At 41.1% G+C, this 21,366-nt stretch overlaps 3 protein-coding genes across 3 annotated transcripts in view; 2 read left to right on the forward strand and 1 right to left on the reverse strand.

Annotated features, from left to right (window-relative positions):
- Positions 1-48: 48 nt before the first annotated feature.
- LOC119551345 (anaphase-promoting complex subunit 15A) lies at positions 49-765 on the forward strand. The gene is made up of 3 exons (XM_037860661.1): positions 49-251; positions 312-399; positions 456-765. The coding sequence occupies exons 1-3, from the start codon at positions 123-125 to the stop codon at positions 593-595; spliced, it is 357 nt and encodes a 118-aa protein (XP_037716589.1). The 5' UTR covers positions 49-122; the 3' UTR covers positions 596-765.
- On the reverse strand, positions 666-2,208 carry LOC119551344 (succinate dehydrogenase [ubiquinone] iron-sulfur subunit, mitochondrial). The gene is made up of 3 exons (XM_037860660.1): positions 2,027-2,208; positions 1,312-1,748; positions 666-1,255 (listed from the first exon to the last, which is right to left on the reverse strand). The coding sequence occupies exons 1-3, from the start codon at positions 2,087-2,089 to the stop codon at positions 862-864; spliced, it is 894 nt and encodes a 297-aa protein (XP_037716588.1). The 5' UTR covers positions 2,090-2,208; the 3' UTR covers positions 666-861.
- Positions 2,209-15,070: 12,862 nt separating this feature from the next.
- Positions 15,071-21,366, forward strand: part of LOC119548974 (rap guanine nucleotide exchange factor 4) — a 43,322-nt gene continuing 37,026 nt past the window's right edge. Inside the window, exons 1-3 of the mRNA XM_037856563.1 lie at positions 15,071-15,085; positions 15,177-15,319; positions 16,515-17,009. Coding sequence (XP_037712491.1) covers positions 16,975-17,009 — 35 coding nt within the window. The 5' untranslated portion in view covers positions 15,071-15,085; positions 15,177-15,319; positions 16,515-16,974. The remainder of the gene's footprint in view (positions 15,086-15,176; positions 15,320-16,514; positions 17,010-21,366) is intronic.

A 21,366-nucleotide genomic window follows, 5' to 3' on the forward strand; every position in this document is an offset into this window, starting at 1 on the left:
TTGACTACGCCCCTGTAACATTTGGTATTTTCACAGTCTGTTGCGGCGTTGCCAGATCGAAGGAGAAGCGTCCGGTGAAATAATAACAAAAATTGGAAACTGCAGATTTATTATTCCGCGAGATGTCCATGATTCCGTTCTTTCCCACACTCAAGGTGTCCGTGGCGAATCGCTACTGGTTGGACATGGCTCCCGCCTCCGTTAACGAGGAATCCCAGACGCGGCGCTACGAGGACGAACGCAGCAACTGGGTGAGCACTTTCAGGACGCCGATTCTTGAATGACTTGTAGTAATTTGATTTTCCCTGCAGCGGGAGTCGCTCAAAACAGCCGGAACGGACCTCCAGCCCCTGGGCAAGATGCTCACCATTCCGGGAATTGAGACTGATGACGAGGATGGTGAGTATGAGAAATGGGACACTCCACCAGCAGCACACCTAATCCACATCCCTTAGCCAACGATGACAGCGAGGATACGGATAGTCACGACGAAGAGGACGACGAGACCAACGATCGCGTCATTCCGGTCACCCAGGACTTCTACTCCGCCGACGACATACAGATGAACGACGAGACCTCGCCCACAGCTCCCTGAAGGAATGATAATCTCCGAGTTACACTGCTTTCCGTTCTTTGAATATGTTGAGATTACAATTTTTTCCGGCTGGTGGATACACAATTATTTATTTTCGCGTCTTGTTCCCTTTACAAACCGTAATAACAAGTGTCGGATACTTTAGGCTTAAATAAATTATAACATAGTAAGCAAGTGCGTTGGAGGATACTCCACTACAGATTTCCGGAGGCTTAGCTCACTGGTTAAGGACATCGGGGGACGAACTGGGTTTTCTACTCGGGGCCCTACTTGTGCAGCGCCGCCGTCTCCAGCTTGGGTGCCGGCTTGGAGGCCAGACCCGAGAGCAGTTTCTTTATCTCGGCGATGGCCCGGCCGGGGTTGAGGCCCTTGGGGCAGGTGCGCGTGCAGTTCATGATCGTGTGGCACCGGTAGACGCTGAAGGGGTCCTTCAACTTGCTCAGCCGCTCGGCGGAGTTCTCGTCACGCGAATCGATGATCCAGCGGTAGGCCTGCATGAGCACGGCGGGGCCCAGGTACTTCTCGGCGTTCCACCAGTACGATGGGCACGAGGTGGAGCAGCAGGCGCACAAGATGCACTCGTACAAACCGTCCAACTTGGAGCGGTCCTCGACGGACTGCAGGTACTGGGCCTTGCCCTTCTTCTCGCTGGCCTCGTTCCTGCAGAGGATGTGGGATTAGTGGTTCTCCAATGCGGAATGAATACGCCAACTCACTTGCGCTGCAGCCAGGGTTGGATGTTGCGATACTGCTCGTAGAAGTTGTTCATGTCCGGAACCAAATCGCGCACCACGTACATGTGGGGCAGAGGGTACACCTTCAGGGACTTGGAGGTGTTGATGTCGATCTTGCTGATGCAGGCCAGCGTATTGGTGCCGCCAATGTTCATGGCGCAGGAGCCGCAGATGCCCTCGCGGCAGGAACGCCGGAAGGTGAGGGTGGGGTCCACCTCGTTCTTGATCTTGATCAGGGCGTCCAGCACCATGGGTCCGCACTCGCGCAGATCCACCTCGTAGGTCTGCATGTAGGGCTTCTCGCCGGCGTTGTCCGGGTTCCAGCGGTAGATCTCGAACTTCTTGATCTGCGGCTCCTGGGCCTCCTTGGGCTGCGCCTGCTGATCCAGCTGGGCGGTGCCATTGCTGATGGATCGAAGCTGGAAATGGGATGATCGGAAAATGAGAAAATCACGCTGCAACCATTTTCATCCAGCTGCCAGTGAAAAAAACGTTTACATAACCGCTAATGCCCGTTGGCCAATTCCCTTAATTACGACGCTCTGGGTTGCATGTTTATCGTTTGTCTATGTCTCCCAGGCCCCCAATTTCTGCCTTATATAACTGCAATGGCCCAAAAGCCGCCTGCACCCCCGCCCACGCCCATGAAATTCTGGCCAAAGAAGCAAGGGGCCCGTCCACCTCGTCCTCCGCTCACCTGGTTCCTGGCCACCAGGGAGCCCACACGGCTCAGGATTTGCCTCGTCTCACTGGCCAACATTTTCGTCGCGGTTTCTGCTGCAATTGAAACGGCACTGCGTTTGCAATTATCGATTTGCTAACAGCAAATTGTTTTTCTTATTTGCGTACAAAAAGTTGCACGAACTGAGAGTGTGACCGTGGAAGCAGAGGCAAGAGACCAAAGAAACGCACTAAAATATACCACAGAAGAATGGGCGAATACGGCCACACAGCCGTAACGTGTTATCATATTTGAACGACGAAACCGCCAGTTGGGAGCCTATTCGACAGCGAAAACTGCATTTACAAAGTGGAAAGCAAGCGATTAACAATAATTCGTTCAACTGCTATTAAATAAACAAGATTTTAAAGTTCTTTCGAAATAAAATTGTTTAGCCAGTTTGTGTTTAAGCATCTATGTATGTAAAACGTTTGTTCTACCACTTTTAAAGTGAAAAATGCAAAACTAGTATCTATTCCTTGACGTATGTTATTGTTAACGCTAAAATATTATACTTCTGTCAATAAATTAAAATAAAGGAATATGTGAATCAATATATTTTATATAAATTATAATTCTTCATCCAGTGCATCGACCTCGTACGAATACTGAATGTGGTTACAAGATTTATATCGTGCTAACTTTATAAATGGTCTGTAAGAGTATTTAATTGAATTAATATGCCCGTCTTAGAGTCCTTCGCTTGTAGCTCAGAGGGAACCCATTCCAAAGATGTTAAAAAAAAAACTATTAGAATTTTTATGTTGGTTTGTAAGGGCACTAAAGTTTATCAATAAAGTGTTTTGCACTGCAAACTTTTAATTGAACGAAAATTCATTGGATTTTAGCATGTTAGGGTTCTTCTCTTTCATACCTATTGTTTTTTTTAAATAGGGTATACTGTTTTTTGGAAGAGTAAGTATTTAACGGAGAAGAGTTTCTGAAACTATGAAGAACTTAAACATGTTCTTGGAAGTCCCCAGATATTTAAGCACTAAATAGAATTAAATTTAAAATACTAAATCAGTAAATCGAAAATATTATACATTTGTAAATAAGATATCCTGTTTGGTAATATTTACTCACACCTTTAGATAGGCAACCATTTCTGTTACAGGACGGTGACTAAAGGGTATCTCTTAGCTGGATAACTGGACAAAAGATTTTTTCCTTTTTGTATGGTAATATTGTTTTGGCATTTGTGAAATCTCAACCTTTACGGGTACTTGGCAAGATCTTGGGCCAACTATTATGCAAAACTTTTTAAATGGCGTTTGGCGAACCCCGAAACAACAGCACGACGACTTTGTCAATTGTTCAGTGACCTTTTGTTGTTGGGAAAACTTTTGCGGACTTTTCCCTCGCCGCCATTATCATTGGCACCTAGGAAATGGAAAAACCCCAGGTGAAGTAAAAAGTAAGAGTGGGTATCCAGTTTGCTTTATGAGCTGATGCCTTCGAAGAAAGCGGCGGAGAAAACTTTTTCAATGTTAAAGCAAACGCAGGCAGCCACTAAAGTTGCCTCCCAAGGGAGGCATTCGTATTCAGCCTCGACCAGGAAGCCACAGCTCCTGCTCCTCGTCCGCCTATTAAAAGCAAATAAAAACAATGAGCGCGAAACTTAAATAAAACCATTCGAGGAGAGCAAAGCGAAGGATTTTATTTGTGTACTCTGCTTTTATTCGAAAAAAACACAATGGCACGAAAGTGGGGTCATAAAAGAAGGTCTAAGATTTATCTCCGAGACACTGGGAAAAAGTAAGATACGAGTAATAAAGGTTGGATCCAGATCATATAATAATATCATATCATATTATATCATATCATATCATATCTTATCATATCATATCATATCAAATCATATCTTATTATATCATATCATATCATATCATATCATATCATATCATATCATATCATATCATATCATATCATATCATATCATATCATATCATATCATATCATATCATATCATATCATATCATATCATATCATATCATATCATATCATATCATATCATATCATATCATATCATATCATATCATATCATATCATATCATATCATATCATATCATATCATATCATATCATATCATATCATATCATATCATATCATATCATATCATATCATATCATATCATATCATATCATATCATATCATATCATATCATATCATATCATATCATATCATATCATATCATATCATATCATATCATATCATATCATATCATATCATATCATATCATATCATATCATATCATATCATATCATATCATATCCTATCATATTCACCATTTTAAACTATTACTTTTTATTATAATAACACAAGATATATTTTTTCATACATATATAATAGTCCAGGAAAGTAAAGGAATTTTTACAATATCTCATGTAACTTATAAACCGTCAATAATAGCTAATAACACATACAGTGGTCGGCATAAGTATTTTGACAAAATAAAAGTTAAGTATACTCATAACTTGAATTTACTTCTTGTAAACTATAGGCATCAATGGAAAGGTAATTTCAATGCCGTTTGAATGATACAATACATTTCTTTACCCATTCAGTACTTATTGAAAAGGACGAATTTGTGTAAATCAACTTTGAAATTTAAAAAAAAAACTTTTTTCCTCGTCTTGAAAACTTAAATTTTTTGATGCAAAAAGTTTTTTCAAACAAAAATAATAGTAACTGCAAAAAGAATTTTTCAAATATCATTTTGCTTATATTTTTTATGATTTTTTGAAAGTGACAATGTCGGAAAAAATTTGTATGAAAAAGACAAAAATATGGCTCAAATGCCTGTTTTTAAGCATTTTCAAAAATTCATAAAAAATATAAGAAAAATGATTTTTGAAAAATTCTTTTTGCAGTTACTATTGTTTTTGTTTGAAGAAACTTTTTGCATCAAAAAATTTAAGTTTTCAAGACGAGGAAAAAAGTTTTTTTTTTAAATTTCAAAGTTGATTTACACAAATTCGTCCTTTTCAATAAGTACTGAATGGGTAAAGAAATGTATTGTATCATTCAAACGGCATTGAAATTACCTTTCCATTGATGCCTATAGTTTACAAGAAGTAAATTCAAGTTATGAGTATACTTAACTTTTATTTTGTCAAAATACTTATGCCGACCACTGTATAATACTTTATTATACCCGTTACTCGTAGAGTAAAAGGGTATACTAGATTCGTCGGAAAGTATGTAACAGGCAGAAGGAAGCGTTTCCGACCCCATAAAGTATATATATTCTTGATCAGGATCACTAGCCGAGTCGATCTAGCCATGTCCGTCTGTCCGTCTGTCCGTCTGTCCGTCTGTCCGTCTGTCCGGATGAACGCTGAGATCTCGGAAACTATGAGAGCTAGGCTATTGAGATTTGGCGAGCAGATTCCTGAGCTTCTTACGCAGCGCAAGTTTGTTTCAGTAGAGTGCCACGCCCACTCTAACGCCCACAAACCGCCCAAAACTGTGGCTCCTACAGTTTTGATGTTAGATAGAAAATTTTAACTGAAATGTATTAGTCTTGTCCATACCTATCGATTGACCCAAAAAAAAAATTTCTACGCCCACTCTAACGCCCACAAACCTCCCAAGAAAAAAAGCTATGACGTCAGAGCCAGACAGTGCGAAATGTTTTTACGCGTGTATGTGTGTGTATGTAAATAGTTGCCGGCCGAACTTAGCGGCAAAGAGAAAAGCACTGCCGGCGCTCAGAGAGAGCAAAGTGCGCGGCTAACTTATTCTATTGAACAATGAATTTGTCACGCCTACCCTAACGCACACAACGCTTAAATCTGTCTTCCGCCGGTAGGTGGCGCATTTAAATCTCGCTTTGCTGCTTGCATATCTCCATTTCTCTTTGGTCGCTTAAGCTGAGTAACGGGTATCTGATAGTCGAGGTACTCGACTATAGCGTTCTCCCTTGTTTTTTTTTAATGTCTTGATCATAGTTTGGAAAATATATTTTCCTCAGTGCAGTCAGAGGATTGTTTTGATTTCAATTTAAGAGCTGCTAATGCAAATGCCAATGTCTGAGGGAAGTTCGGCAATTAATCAATGGGCGAGCAGCTTGTTTTCCAACTGTTGCCTACATTTGCGGGCCGAGAAAGACGGCCGGAATCAATAGGGCCAGCAGCAACTAAGCCCCCCAAATGAATGGCTTATGAGCCGGAATGGCTGGCCACTTGATAAATTTGTCGGTCCTCAGCTCTCCTCGGCTTTTGGCCCTTTAAGTTTATTTGCGTGTGCCATTTTCGGAGTGACGCAGGCCACAACGGATACACACCGCATTTGTTTGCTTTAAATCTTAATGTGGTGTCGCCCTCGGCCGAACTGCCATCCTTCCAATGATTTCGGCTTAACTGCGGAAAAATGATCGATTTGTTGATATACCGACCATTTATTTGCCATTCGTTCCCGTGCCAATGTGTGCGTGTAAAGAGATTGAATAACTTGGCTAACAATAGACGCAAGCGGCACAAAAATAGCAATTTTATTCGCACATTTGTCTGGCTATGAGTCTATTGCTCCCGCGGAGTGGGTATGAGGTACGTATGGTGTGTGTATCCGTGCTAACTGTGCGACAATATTGTCAAAGTTTTGTGTATTAAACCGACATTCATAGTACGTCATTTCCCCGGGGTGCCATAAAAAATAGACATCCACTCTGGCAAAATGCGACAGACGCGTCCCCTCATGTAATCCAATACTTGTGCCCGGGTGTGGGGGCGACCACTTGACGCACTTTTGTTACATGTTTCGATGAATTATTTATGGACAAATCCCCGCCGAAAACATCGATGGGCGCTCGTTATACACTTGACACTCAATATGGCAATAAAACGCCCGGAAATCCACGAAAATTAACTGCCATTGCCGAGTTTTGTGAAATTAGCACGATAATGTGGAAAATTTTATTTCTATAAAGATGGATTTCAGCGTTGTTAACTTTGGAGGTTTAAATAGGGAAAGGTGGGGCCAAAACGACCCACCCTAATAGATGTATTTTTTTTAAACCTTGAGGACCGGTTAGGATCATTGATTTTATATTAATTTAACGGATTTCCGCCCAATTTCCAATGCCAAAAAATAAAAAGATGGTAAGTCTTACAAAAGTAAAGAACCTTTTATTTTATAAATAATATTTTTCGACTATATATCGATCTTAACCCATCGATCTTTCCCTTTATTTATTCAATATATTTCAACGAAATTGGAATCAAATAGTGCAAGGGTGAAAAAAGTCTACAGTTCTTTATTTCTCAAGATATAAACCATTTAAGTTATGTATAGTAAGAGAGCGCATTTAAATTAAAAGCTTTATTCCCTGCTGAGATCTTTGGACTATTGAGATGAGGTTTTAACATTTTAAAACCAGCTGTGAGTGTAAAGTCTTGTCGTGGGACACAATGTTTATGTATTCGCTTTATTTGTTCTTGAATGCTGGCAAATTTTAAAGCTTCTCCTTCAGTGAGGCAGACGAAACGAGCCTGAGAATTGAAGCACCTGAGTGCGAAATAAAAGGAAGTAGAAACACAAAGACTGTTGCCTTTGGCAATCCAGCGCAGTCCGGCTTGCATTTTCCACTGGAGAAATTGTTGATGGACGCTTTTTAATTTAAGCCAACTCAAGGGCTGTTGTAACGCGAGAAAGGTGCAGTAAAAACAAGCGGGATAGGGAGGGTCGCGTTGCCGGCGAAACTATTTATCAACCTGATAGCGACGGGCCGTTGACGGCAACAAAGATGTCACGCGGCTCAGACAAACTCAAACAAGTTATCAAAAGCGCATCAAGCGCGACAGTTCGAGAGGGTCTCCATTGTTGTAGTTTCCTTTATTTTTCTTGTTTTTTTTCTGGTCCTCGAGGCACGCACAGGACGATATCTCGGATGGCGGCACGTAGCACAGACTTATATTATTGCTCCTGTTGCTGCCAATACTGTTGTTTCTAGAACAACTGTCGTTGGGCAGGCACAAGCGACATAGAAGAAGTTGTCGGCCGTTGAAGGTCCTCAAAACCAAATGGAAACACACTTTAATACCGAGGATAAAGCTGGCCAAATGTTCTGAGAATCGGCACAAGGATGTGTGCCAATAAAGTCAAACAGCCTACAAGGTAATATGATACAGGCTTTGAATGGTATGATGTCATTTTCTGAAAGATATCTAATTTTGCAGGGAGCATTTTGTAAGCAGAAGAGTCTTTATATTGTCTTTAACTTTCTCAGTCGAATAGATGTCAGATATTTTGACAGGGACTCCAGAAACAGGGACTCCATTAAAAGTATACCCATTTTTATATTTAGTCAAATTGTACTATAATCTGCTACTATAATATTATCTGTCTGTCTGTCCGTATGAATGCTGTAATCTCGGAAACTATAAAAGCTACAAAGTTGGGACTAGGCATGCAGATTCTAGAGATTCCTGCGTAGCGCAAATGTTACGCCCACTCTAAGCCCACAAACCGCTTAAAGCTATGGCTCGTACAGCATTAATGATAAAACACAAATTTTTACCTGAAATGTATTGAAAGACGATATCTAGGACGATATGTATATTCTAGAGATTCTTGCGTATTGCAAGTGTATTTCAGCAGGGTGCCACTCTTGTTTGAACACCATAACTTTATAAAAAACATAGCACTAACTTTCCAAAAAAAAACTCTCGGTCCCTTCAGATTGTCCCCTATTTTTCTGACAAAAAAATTGTTCTACACACCCAACAAAATTTTCGTTACGCCGTCCCTGCCTAAGTGCAACTTTCGTCCTTGATGAGCGTCTCAGGGTGGGCGTAAATAATTCAAACTAATTTGTCGGACTACAAGGAAAGTATTTATGAATAAGTGAGCTGCCAGTGGGTCAAAGATAACTGCTCGCCGGTCAGCCTTGGACATGCCGCTTATTTGCCATGGCCAAACAACTCGTAGTCCTGGGCAATATTTGTACATTTAATGGCCGCCGGCCTGCCTTGATTAAATAAGCAAACAAGGCGCCTAGCCCACAATACACAGTGCACAACACACAACCAGAATGCGATATTTGCGGAATATTTGTTTATGGGCAAGGGCCGTGGCTAATCAAACAGCCTTGGAAGGGGAAGTGGAGGTGGGGGAGGCTGTGAGGTCCAAGGACGTTAAGGCGTCTCCCTAAATGATGTTAATGCGATTTTCAGGCGATAAGCGTCGCATTAGCGCAATAAGCTACAAATAATCAGCCGCCTGACAGGCACACCCGTCACACCTGGGCGAAGTCCGCAATCAGATTCGTGTCCTTCAGTCCTTAAGCCTTAAGAGGCCCTAAAAACAAGCCGCCTTCAACTTTCTACGAGATGGCTTTAATGGCGGTGCTGCCTTGCTGGCTTTAACCTCCCTCAGAAATCAGCCGAGCAAGAAGGGCACAGCCCGTTTATTAACTTGCCCGGACAGCTTGCTTAAACTGCCGGAGTGCTTATGCAAATGTATGTAAAGTGTTGTAGTCGGCCAACAAAAGCGGAGCCAAAGCAAAACTCTCCAAATGAAGTGAGAAAATAAAATTAAAACTTACACACTCAGTTTCAACGCCTTTCCTATCCCATTCAAATAAAAAACCCCCATACCATTCAGCTGCCGTGTGGAGTTAAGCGATAAATTCCAGCCAGTCAAAGCCAGAAAAAGTCCGGAAAGCCAGTGGTGGGAAAGGTACGCTCGGGAAATATTTGTACTGGCAGGGTAAAAGGTGAGTCCATAGCTGTAGTTTGAAAAAAATCATCCAAGGCAAAGATGGTTTGTTTGGAAAATTCTTGATTCATCCAGCATCATGGTCATTGAAGGATTTAACTTGTAACGTTTACTTTAAATGTTTAAGTCAGTGTCGTTTATTTCGAATTAAATTAATATACCACTCAACTAGGTAGTTCTAAAAATATATTTTTCTGGGAAACCATTTTATTTAAGCTTTAAAAATGAGTACTTTATACTTTTTTAAGATATAAAAATAATATAATACCATTTTTTGTGTTGTTAAATTGGTTCGACTGAAAGAAAATCGATTGTAGTTCCATTAGAGTTTTACAATCCTTATTGGATTCATAATGTAACAATAAGAATTGAAAAATAGCTTTTAATATGCTATGTGTAAATTTTAAAGTTAAGATAAGTTTGCTGTTGAACCTTGATGGGTTAGATATTTTTTCGTGAAATCAGAAGGTGGTACAACTACCCTGATATAGATACCGGTTCATCGCTGTCGAAAGCAAAGACGGTAGTCACAAAGGTGTGCAGGCGAAAAGGTAAACAGAATGTAAATTGGTTTCGGTTTTCCAATTCCGTTTTTTCTATGCTGCCCAATGCCGTCGGATGTGGCAGATGGTGCGGCGTTCAATGCACCCGATACGATACGATAGATACGGTTCTCCCCCAGTCGAAGAACCCATTAGGGTTCCGCCGTGAACGCCATTGAACTTGCCACCTCAAGGTGGCCAGATGGGTGTGTGGCAAGGGGGTTCGGCAGTTCAGCCCCCATTAATGGCGTTCCGCTGCCTGGCCATTAATTAATCCAATTATCGGGCGATTAACGTCCCAATTGAACATCAAGCATCCGCCATGTGGCGCCGCCTGACAGCAAATAATGAGAATTTTAATTGCAACAGCAAGATGCTCATGGAAACGCATTGAAAGCCATGCCAAAATCGATTAAGTGTGCACTGCGGATGCGTTCATTTGCTTCCGCTGTCCGGAAAACCGGAACGATAAGCGGTCCCAAATGCAAATTCACTCGGACAAGTGGCAGGCTTCATGCGGGTCTGTCAGGGCACTTTTCACTCGGGAATTTAATCAGAAAACAATTGCATAAAATTATGCTCAACAAAGCGAGAAATTAGTTTTTTACTGGCACGAATTGCTTTCCGAAGGGCTGCATTCGCAGGATGTTGGCTTGCAGATGACAACATTTGCCAGTTGCCAGTTGGCCATGGACAAGTCGACCCCTGGCAAAATCCTGGCACAATTTCAAGGACCTCCTACGTTGGGTCCTCCCCCCTTGTTCGCCTGTGTTTGCTCTGGGACTTTTGTTGTCCGACACGATGTCTTGATTTTCAAGAGACTTAATTATTAAAGCAGTCTTGGCCAACCCTTCTGCCAACTTTAGCCGGAGCTTTAGCCGTGGCTGCCTGCCGAATTGAATGCGTAATTATGAGCCATGAAAGTTGTCTGGCTGAGCAACAGCTGCCAAAAGCGACAGACGCGTCGGCAACGGGCACAATTTGCTGCGACGAGTTTGTTGGCTAAAAGTTAATTTTAAGCACACATTTCACTGAGCTCATTAAGCACACAGTTGGTTTTGCGCTGCGAATGGGACCCATTTCCAGACCCATGCCCTCCTCCGATCCTCTGATGACTGTCCTCCCACAATTGCGCCACGTAAATCGCGCGGATAATCAAGTTTTTGGTTGAATGCAAATGACAGAGACTTCATTGCGTCTATTAACTTTTGATTTGCGGGGATTTGGCAGGGATGGTCGTTACTGCGAATTTTGTATTTACGCTGGAACACCACGAGCATGGCTAAGTATTTGGGAGTTTAGCTTAGATGGGAAGAATTATAGCTTTTAACTTATAAGTTATTTGAGCACGCTTTATAGGAAATGGTATTAAATGGGTTCTCGTACATTATTTATTTGGTTTGAAAAATAGAGACATGTTTTCTGTAATGAAATTGTTTGTAATTAACTCAGAACATAATGGAAACTCCATATTTATGCTCAGTGTTTAGTTACACATTAATAGCTCATCCAACACCTTGTAAACGACCAGAAATTCGGGCCTTCAAACATCAATACCCACAATAAGCAGAACTAAGAGCTACTTAAGTTACCCCAAAATGCATGCTACAGTATAGAACAGCTTTGGGAATTGGGCGATACTATCCCAGGCTTACGGAATATGTGTGTGAGTGCCTTATTAGCTAGTCATAACATGGCCAATAAACCTGGTGTTCCTGCATGCACGTGTGTTGGCCCTACCTCATTTATCAGCTAATCAAATTACATGGCCATAATACGCAAACATTTGCATTAAGCGGGGGATACAGGAACATGGGACAGCTTTAATGGGCAATTTGCGTTAAACGTTGATTGAATAACCGTTAATGCAACTAAAGAGCATGTGTAACGACTTGCCACGCCCACATGCGACTCCCGATACTAATGACATCAGCAGGTGGGGGCCAAGTGCAATCAGGCCATAAACACGTACCAGCAACGGCTTTGGCCCAACTGACTGACTGAGTGCCCGACTTTCGGAGGCCCGGAGTTCCCGGGATAAGCCACGACAACGAGACTTCGAAAACAACGTTAGCGTTGTCGGGTCGATCAATGTGCAACAGCATTTTCTGCTAATGGCCAAGACAGGGAGGCAGGAAGCGCCATTAGTACAGGTGCCACAGTGCGTTGATGATGGAAGGAAAATGCATTAGTCTGTCGGAGATCCCACCCTGAGCCGACGAGCCCGGCCCACCGCCGGAGTTTATTAAGAACGCATTTATCATAATTACCGACTTGTCTGGCGGCTGATGGAAAAGCAACAGAGACAGGACAGGACAGGACTGCCATCACCATGTGATGACATATTCAACAGGCAAAGCGGCCGTAAAATTCCTGGAATTTCATTTCAGAATGGCCGGCCCCAAAAAATGTCTATGATGGTCGTGTCGACATGGGGCGAGCTCATAAAAAATGCGACAGGCAGACACCATGAAAAAGCATAAAGTACATCTATGACACAGGGAAAAGTATTTATTTGTTATATTATATCAGCTGTGCTTTCCCGTTGAAAGAACTCTGTTATTTAGGAGGTACTTATACTGAAAATAACCAAAAACCCATGTTAAATTATTGGTCTTACCTTAAGAATATATACTTGGTTGGATCTCAAGTCTTAGTATTTGTTCTATTACATCATCTGTGTTTTTTCGTTAGGAGGTACCTATACTGAATATACCCAATAACCTTTAATATTTTATTGATCTTACTTGAAGGATATACCCTTGGTTGGATCTCAAATCTTTTCTTTTCTTTTCTTTTCTTTTTCCCCTTACATTTTCCATAAAATACCTACATCTCAATGATTTTTCTCACTGTACTTCTCCTGCAAAAGGAAGAGCGAAGAATTTATACGCGTTGTGGGCAGGCTGTGGAGCTGGAACTGAAACTGGGAATGATTCATGCGGAAATAAAGGCACTCGAGAGTGCCGTAAATATTGTGGCAGCGACCACAACAGCACTGCCCCTGAAAAAAGTGCGAAAAACGGGGCGAAAAACAAAGGGAAAGCTTTGCATTTTCGCACCTTTACAGGTGTATCACGCGAGTGAATCGGTTGATTCATTTGCTGCCGGTGACAAACCGTCACACAAATGTCCAAATGTCCAAAAGTCCGAGTGTCCACGCACTCCCCTCCATTAAATTTACTTGTAGTTTGGTCGCTGTGGGTGGTGTGCATTATTTAATTGACATGTTGATTGTTTCGCATTGCGATTCCATTTTATGTGCAATTCCAGGCAAGTGTATGATGGTCGTGGAGTGCCAGTCCGACTGCCGAATGGACGGACAATTGCCTGTTGAAGTGCTGGCCCACTGCGACGACTCACCAAAATCACGCTCAACAGTTTGTTGCCTACTAAAAATCAACGGAGAGAGAGCGAGCAACAAATGTTGCCGAAACATGGTGATTGGGCCAAGTTAAATATTTGAGTAAATAAACTCTTGGCAAATTGGGGTTTTAAAAAAAACGAAGACAATAATTTATAATTATCTACAACAGTTTTTAGGTTTGGATTACACAGAGCAACAAAAAGAGACTTTACAAAAGTTAGTATAGACAAACCTAAGGTTTCAGCATAGTTAGTTTTCCCTTTTAAAGCTTGGTATTTGCGAAATCGCGGGTTGAAAAATAAAACGAAACTATATGCTTTGGTTCAAGATCTTCCAGAGGCTATACTTCGTTTTATGTAAACAATTTTAAAATGTTGAGATATAACAGTTTACAGATTTGTCCAGATTTACCTTTATTTTTTGTTAGGGCTGCCATATCTTTAAATTTTAAGGACAGATCTACTGGCTCTTGTATTAACCTAAATTGCAGTTTCTGTTCTTACTTTCAGTTTTATTTCCTTTTGTTGATGGCAGCAGGGTTACTTGTAAAAAATATTTCTTTTTAGGGTGGTGATCGCAATACTGTTCTCAAAAAGTAAATTTAAAATGCATTTTAAAACCTTATGATATATATGGGAAAACCTATTGAAACTGTTAAATTCCTAATATATTTCGCAAGGACAAATAAACTTGGGTTTGTCTTAGTTGGATACTAAAGTTTTTCTTAAGTTTTACTTCATTATTTATTTTTGTTCGATCTAACTTAAGGTAACCTTATTTTCCATATTTATTTTCCAAAGTTTAAATAGGGAGAAAATATAAATTTTTTGTTTTATATTGGAATAGCTAACGAAAAGTAAAACTATATACTTGAGCATCTTACAAAAACATAGATTATTATTTAAAACCAAATATTTAACAAACTTTAATTACAATACCGACATCGCCTTATAGATGTTACCAAAGCCTTATCACCACTGTGCAGTGGATTTGTCAAACTTGTTGCTAAAAAAACCCGCCAAAAAATGTGAATGGAAGTGGGAGGAATGGGTCGGGGTGGCAAAACAAGGCCAAAAATACCGCACCGCAGCCGTCAACACTGCAGTCATCGGCAATGAGTAATTTTCAACAATCCGCCCAGAACCCACCTCGGCTCCTGCCCCCCAGCCTCCTCCGGGGAGCCCACCTGCGAGGCGCAGGACAGGAGCGTGGTGAAGAGAGCCAGTGCCTCGCTCGGAAGTCGGAAGACGGAAATCGGCCAAACAGTTGCGACGCGACTACCAAACGAATCGTACGCGCCAGCGCTTCAGTGGAAGATCAGAACTGGGATGTTTACCCAAAAACTGTATATACCAAGTGCTTGAGAACCTTTTAAAAAAAGTGATTATTTCCAGTATTCGGTTTAAAGTCAGTTCGATTTTTAATGTTGCTTATACACCTGTGTTTCGCATTGGTTCAATATTAATCAGTGAATTCTTCTTTGCTTTTTGGTGTTAAGTGTGTACCAAAGACTTGAGTGGTTTCGACTTGGAAAGATCTAATTTGGTTTAGTTTAAATTTCCGAAACTTTATTTTTGGGTTCGGTTTCTTGCACCTCCCATTACTTGCATCTTCTGATCCCTTTCGTCACTCAGAGGATGCGTAAGTACTTGATTCTTTATGATTGCTTTCCACAATGACCAAGCTAAATGGCCAAGTTTTCCTCTCATAGCAACGGCTGCACTGGAAAGTTAAATCACATTTGTTGTGGCTCAAAGTTTTGCTTTCAGTCGGTTGCTTAATTAAAAACTAAGTTTGAGAACCCCTAAAGTGGAAATTACATGAAACATCTGTTTCCTGAGCGATTTCAAAACTTGCTCAACTCCTTTAACCACCAATCCGGATACTAATTGCGTTTGGCTGGCGGGGGAACTGGGCCATTTGCGGAACACGTCCGATAGTGAGAACTCTTATCGAATCGGCCCACGCAGAACCGAATATCGACAATATCGGACTTATCTCCCCGGGGCCTTTGTCGCCATTTACATGCGATGGTACATACGTGCAGCCATATAGCAAGCGACACGTCAGAAAACGTGGCATACTTTGGGGAGCCTCCGCTGGCCAAAGTGGCGTATACTTAATTATTCATACGTTAACTGATGGCTCTTCTCGCGTGTCTTCCTTTTGAGCCGACATTTCTGTAACCGTAGGTACTTCCTGCACTTACTTTTTCCCCACGACTGACACTGCACTTCTGAATGGGGTGGTATAAATTATGGTTTTCCATTGACGCAGAAACAAAATACGCAGCCATTATATGGGCCATAGATAGTGCAGTAAGTAAACAATTCAAACACATTAGGGTGATTCGAGGGGAGATCGTGGTTTCTGGATGTTGGCATTCCTGGAAATCAGTATGACCATTGACAGCACATTAGGTATACGTCGTGTGTGGAGTAATCTATTGTTATCTGGAGAACTATTGTTAGATTAGCAACCCGTCGGTTTGTTGGTACCGCCCCCTTCTGCCATGGGTGCTGGCATCAAAGCTTATTCATAACATTCGCCTTTGTTGGGCGACACAGACATCCACAGGCCCACACATTAGGACATTCTGGGCAGCTGCCAGCAGTTGGCAAACCCTTTTTGGCCAGTCCTACAATAGCAATCCACATTAGTTTGCAGCTGAAAAAATGTGAAAGAGGAAAACTTTTACATCTGCTCTTGGCATTTCATATAAATTATATTACATTCCATTTGCCGGGGGGGGCAAGGCTGGCTTACACTTACTTTTCACTGAACTTGGACTACTACAGCCAACTCTGTCTCACATTTGCCCAATTTAACTTTGCAGCTGCACGGAATCCCCAGCTTCAGCCAGCGGAAACTCAAATTCAAATCCAAATCTATTTCGAAACTTTCGCTTAATCAACAAGTTACGTTCGCTTACCCTTTGGTTCAGAAACTCGAAGGGCGCTCGCTCTGTCGCTCCCTAAAGCGGATTTCGAGTGCGATGCTGGTTTAGGCCAAGAACTGGAATGGCAGGTGGTGCTCAAAGGGAATCGCAAATTGAAGGCAACATCGCGGCTTGAGGTGACGACCGACTGACTGCCATTTTCCGGTGTTTTGATTTCGCTTTCCGCGCCCGCAATGCGGCATTAATCGCACAACTTTGGACCCTCCTTCCGCTTCGATTTATGTTCGCTGCTCAAAGTTGCGGCGCGACAGAGCAATGTGCTTTTAATAATTTATATTAATTTTTAAAACGACAAAAACCAATCGCGCAAAGGGAATTTAATTAAAGCATCGCAAACATGGCAATGGAATGGATAACTGCAATGGACAAACGGTGAGTGGAATGAGTGTTTCCTGATTAAATACTTTAAATAATTTTTAAGGCAGGCAAAGCACTTTAATTAGAGCATAATTGCCACCTGACTTAGCTTCAATTGAAATGGGAAACTTTGCCTTTATTTGCGTAATAAGTTTTAAGCTCAAACTCAAAGTTTCGGAGCACCAAACAGAATTCTCCCTCGAATGGTGCACAACTTCTTAAATTTTCAGACACATTTTCAAGTCGAGTGCACAAGCTGCTTTCCTCTTGTTTTCCCAGAGAAGACACGTACACACATGCACGTTAAATGAAAAGCCCGACGTGGAGTACAAACAAAACGGAACGAAACATTTTAAAATGTTTCCGTCATGCTCTACATTCATTTGTCAAGAACCAACATCTGCGGCCCCACTCAATCTTCCTCCATCTCGGCTCTTTGGCAAAAGGCCAATCCATATTGTGGACACGAATTATCCGCTTTATTAAATCTCAATACCAATTCAATGTGAATCGTTGAGCCGCCATTGGCAAAACAATTTTATCATCAGGCTTGAATTGAAAACCGAAGTTTAATGAAAGAACAACAGTGCAGAAAAAAGTATCTCTAAAGAGGCGGAAGAATTATAACATTCAAAACGTTTGCGTGAATATTCATAATCAAGGCATTACACAACAGTTTATATATTTTCATATGGTTTATTATGCTTTGGCTTATTTTTATGACAGCCTTATTATAAAATTAAACGTAATATTGATTAAAATGGAGGCGGAAGACGTAACGTAACATTCAAAACGATTGGATGAATATTCATAATCAAGGCATTATACAAAAGTTTATATATTGTCATATGGTTCATTGTGCTTTGGCATATTTTTATGACAGCCTTATTAGAAAATTAAACGTAATATTGATTAAAATGAGGGGGAAGAAGTAAAGTAACATTCAAAACGTTTGGTGAATATTCATAATCAAGGCATCATACAAAAGTTTATATATTGTCATTTCCGTTCTAATAAAATTATAAAATTAAATGAATATCCACTGGAGCGATTTATTATGCATTGGCTTGTTTTTGACAGCATTATGTCAGCATTATTATAAAATTAAACATAATATTGATTAAAATGACAATATATAAAAGGAAAACCATTTTCAGTGCTTTGAAGTTTGGGCTTATGTTATCTTTCAAACGTTCATGTGAAAAGTTAAACCGGTGGTTGCGGTTTTAAGCTCTGATGACAGCAATTTCTGTGGTTGGATTCCCCGGTTTAAAGCTTAAATAACTTAGTTGAGAAAGGGGGAAGGATAGAGAGCAATTATATTCTGTTCCTAGGATACAATTATACTACTAAATATGGCATCTGAATGATATAAATCAAGCCAATTTCATCATAAAATCAACATTGTTTTTTCTGTGTGTCTAAATCAATTTGCTCAAGCGTAAATGGCTGCAAATCAAACACACATTTTTCCACAGAAGGCCACTTGATGCAATTTGCTGGATTTCAGCTGGAAGAATCATTTGACGGGTGCCACCATTACCATTGTACCCACCGACTGCTCAGTTTTGTGGCACATTCTATTATTGCGGAGTGGTCTTATATTTCATTGCTGGTATCCGAAAGGGCGGGCAACTGCCACACCATCAATCACAGGGCAATCTCTTCAAATTTCATGCTCTGTCAACGCTTAAACGCTTCCCCCTCAGAGGGGTCAGGGGTCAGCGGGCACTCATGTGACTGCGCACAGCGGCGGCAAAAAAGGAAGGTCAAGTGGCAAAGGCTGAAAGCAAACTGTTTGCCCGGGGCAAATATTTGCAATTCGCTGCCTTTTGTTTGCCCCACTCAAAGGGGGAGCCAAGTTGCACCAGGATGCAGGATGCAGGATGCAGGATGCAGGCTGCGGGGCCAACTAAAATAACAATCAGAGCCCTTTTTTAAATTACATTCGCCATGCCACGACTTCCTAATGGCTCAGGCACTTTTCCAAGTCATTCAGCATTTAATACAAATGGCCTGGCACTTTGGCAAAACCCAGCAAAATAAATGATTTAATTTGGGCAGAATTAATGGCCCAAGTTCCAGCAGCCTGAAGGGCAAGTCACGCAGCGGGAATCGCTGCCAGGTAATTCGACTTATCAAGAGCGATCTGGGCTTAGGGACGCCTCGTCCTGTGAACACATCGGTGCATGCAAACGAAGAAGCCAATGAATCCTGCGAATCCTTGGCAAAGGCAAGGTAATCGCAGTTCGCAAAGCGCAAAGTGGCAAAGCCAGACAGCAATTGATATTGATGGCTTCCGGCGAGCCTCCGTCTTACTCAAGAGTGCCGCCACACATTTATCATACGCCACGTGTGCCGATTGCAGCTTTAATGTAACCCCGAAGTTCAGTGCGTATCTTTAAGGCTGACGAATCGCCAGGACGGCAATTACAAAATTCCAAAACTAAACTTTGGGGGCGTGTGCCTAAAAACCGCAAAAACCATTATAATAAACAACGAGCCATGGGTTGGCTGGCTGCCTAGGATGCGCCCCAACGCGCTTCCGGCTTTTTGGACCACCCCCAGGACCCCTAACCTTTCCTTTCCCTCCATTTCCTCCTCTCCCCAACCCACAAAAGCACTTAGGACCCGACTGTTTGGTTAACGACAAGCCCAGAAACAGTTGGCGGCATTGGGCCGGCTTCATCCCCCCGGTTGGCGTTCCTCGGTTTCCCAAAATTGCCGCTTCTACTGGCGAATGAATTATGTATGAGCCTGGCAAGACAGCCGCTTACCTTCAGCATCCAGCTGAAAGTCGCTCAACGGCTGTGCCAAAAAGTAGACGTCTCGCTGCAAAAGTAGCCCTCAATGCAGATGATGCCCCGACGAAGGCCAACTTGTGTTTCATTTCTGATTTGCAAGCTGCCTTTGTCTGCAAGCCGGAGCAGTTCACCCAGGTCACCCCGTTCCTCTGATCCCTCCGCCCGGAGTCACCTATTCTCTCAGAATTTTATGGAATTTTTAATTAGGCGGAAGCTCAGCGAGGAGTCTTTAATGTGGGCGGTACTGATGGACTTATTGTGGGCTAAGGTTCCTTAATAAAATCTAAAACTTTTTCCAGCAAAAAATGGTTTATTTTTAGGTAACTCTATACTTCTTAAACAAAAAAGTGGGAGCATCAGAACCGGCACATTAAATCTTTAACATAATACTGGCAATCAGTTTAGGATTCTATATAGATTAAATATTTTAAACACAATAAAATAATGTTTTGGCCTTAAAGAGAGAGCTAAAATTTTTTTTTTCAATAGCACTACTACTGTGGGCAAAAAGCAAGGTAAATTTGTTTGTAAAATGAAAAATCTTTATTAATTCTTCTAAGTGAATTTTATCCCCTTTAAAGTAATCCCCTCCCGATAAAAACCGTTTTTTCCCATACTCGAAACATGCCAAATAGTCTCTTTCCGGTATATCCATCATCGCCTTCCTTGATTTTTTTTATCTTCTTTTTAGCAAAATGGTCAAGAACGAGTTTAATATTTGAGGCTAGAATAGAAAATTAACTTATTTTTAAAATTTTAGATTGAATTCTAGGGTGTTTATTAGATCTTCGAGGTAAACTTTTTATTTTATGCAATTAGTTGATGCTTGGTCTACAGCTTCGCCTCTTTTTGTTTCCCTTTCTTCTCATTTTCCTGGGTGGACTTCCGTTTCCTGCAGATTCTTGCCCGGAAACTCTTATACTTATTTATTCATTTTTCAATTGACTAGCACACAGACAGAGTGGTACAGAAAAAATAGAATTTGCATATTTAATGCGCGCACAAACCATGCACAAATGACACTGGAATTTTTAATTTGAGTTTATTGTTGAACTAATACTTTCCTTTGCCGTCCCATCTCTTTTTTATTCAGTTTATGGCCTTGTTCGACGACCAAAAATAGAACAAATCCAAGTGCAGTGCTTTGCGTAGAGTCAGTAAATTAAAATGCAAAATACTCGTTATATTTCTCTTTTGATTTCCCTCTGCTTTATTGCTGTCTATTGTTCGGAATCTACTAACCAAGGATTTTTTACTTTATTCATTTGCACCAATTTAAAAACACAAATATTTATCTTTGAATATTTTTTTTTGTTGAGCTGGTGATTCGAGTAATGGGCTTAATTTTACTAATTAAAAATAATGTAAAGCTAGAGGAGGCAAGTTAAATAAATTTTATAGAGTGTATGACAAGCAACGCAAATTAGATTAAACCGCGTTTTATGTTCTCAATTACAATGAATAAATAAATTACGGGTGGATACTTACTTACATACGTGTACAAATTAAATAATACAATGTTTTTTTTATTGGCCAACCACTTGATTTAAGTAAACACCTATCAGTTT

Source organism: Drosophila subpulchrella, chromosome 2R (genome assembly GCF_014743375.2).
Source record: "Drosophila subpulchrella strain 33 F10 #4 breed RU33 chromosome 2R, RU_Dsub_v1.1 Primary Assembly, whole genome shotgun sequence".
Classification (NCBI taxonomy): domain Eukaryota; kingdom Metazoa; phylum Arthropoda; class Insecta; order Diptera; family Drosophilidae; genus Drosophila; species Drosophila subpulchrella.

What these genes read in the sequence shown, in the direction of transcription:
- LOC119551344 (XM_037860660.1), bottom strand. Translation starts at nt 2,089, where the DNA reads ATGTTGGCCAGTGAGACGAGGCAAATCCTGAGCCGTGTGGGCTCCCTG. An exon ending in CCCTGGTGGCCAGGAACCAG is followed by an intron (nt 1,749 to 2,026) that starts GTGAGCGGAGGA and finishes TCCCATTTCCAG; the next exon opens with CTTCGATCCATCAGCAATGG. An exon ending in CAACCCTGGCTGCAGCGCAA is followed by an intron (nt 1,256 to 1,311) that starts GTGAGTTGGCGT and finishes CATCCTCTGCAG; the next exon opens with GAACGAGGCCAGCGAGAAGA.
- LOC119551345 (XM_037860661.1), top strand. Translation starts at nt 123, where the DNA reads ATGTCCATGATTCCGTTCTTTCCCACACTCAAGGTGTCCGTGGCGAAT. An exon ending in AGGACGAACGCAGCAACTGG is followed by an intron (nt 252 to 311) that starts GTGAGCACTTTC and finishes TTTTCCCTGCAG; the next exon opens with CGGGAGTCGCTCAAAACAGC. An exon ending in TGAGACTGATGACGAGGATG is followed by an intron (nt 400 to 455) that starts GTGAGTATGAGA and finishes CACATCCCTTAG; the next exon opens with CCAACGATGACAGCGAGGAT.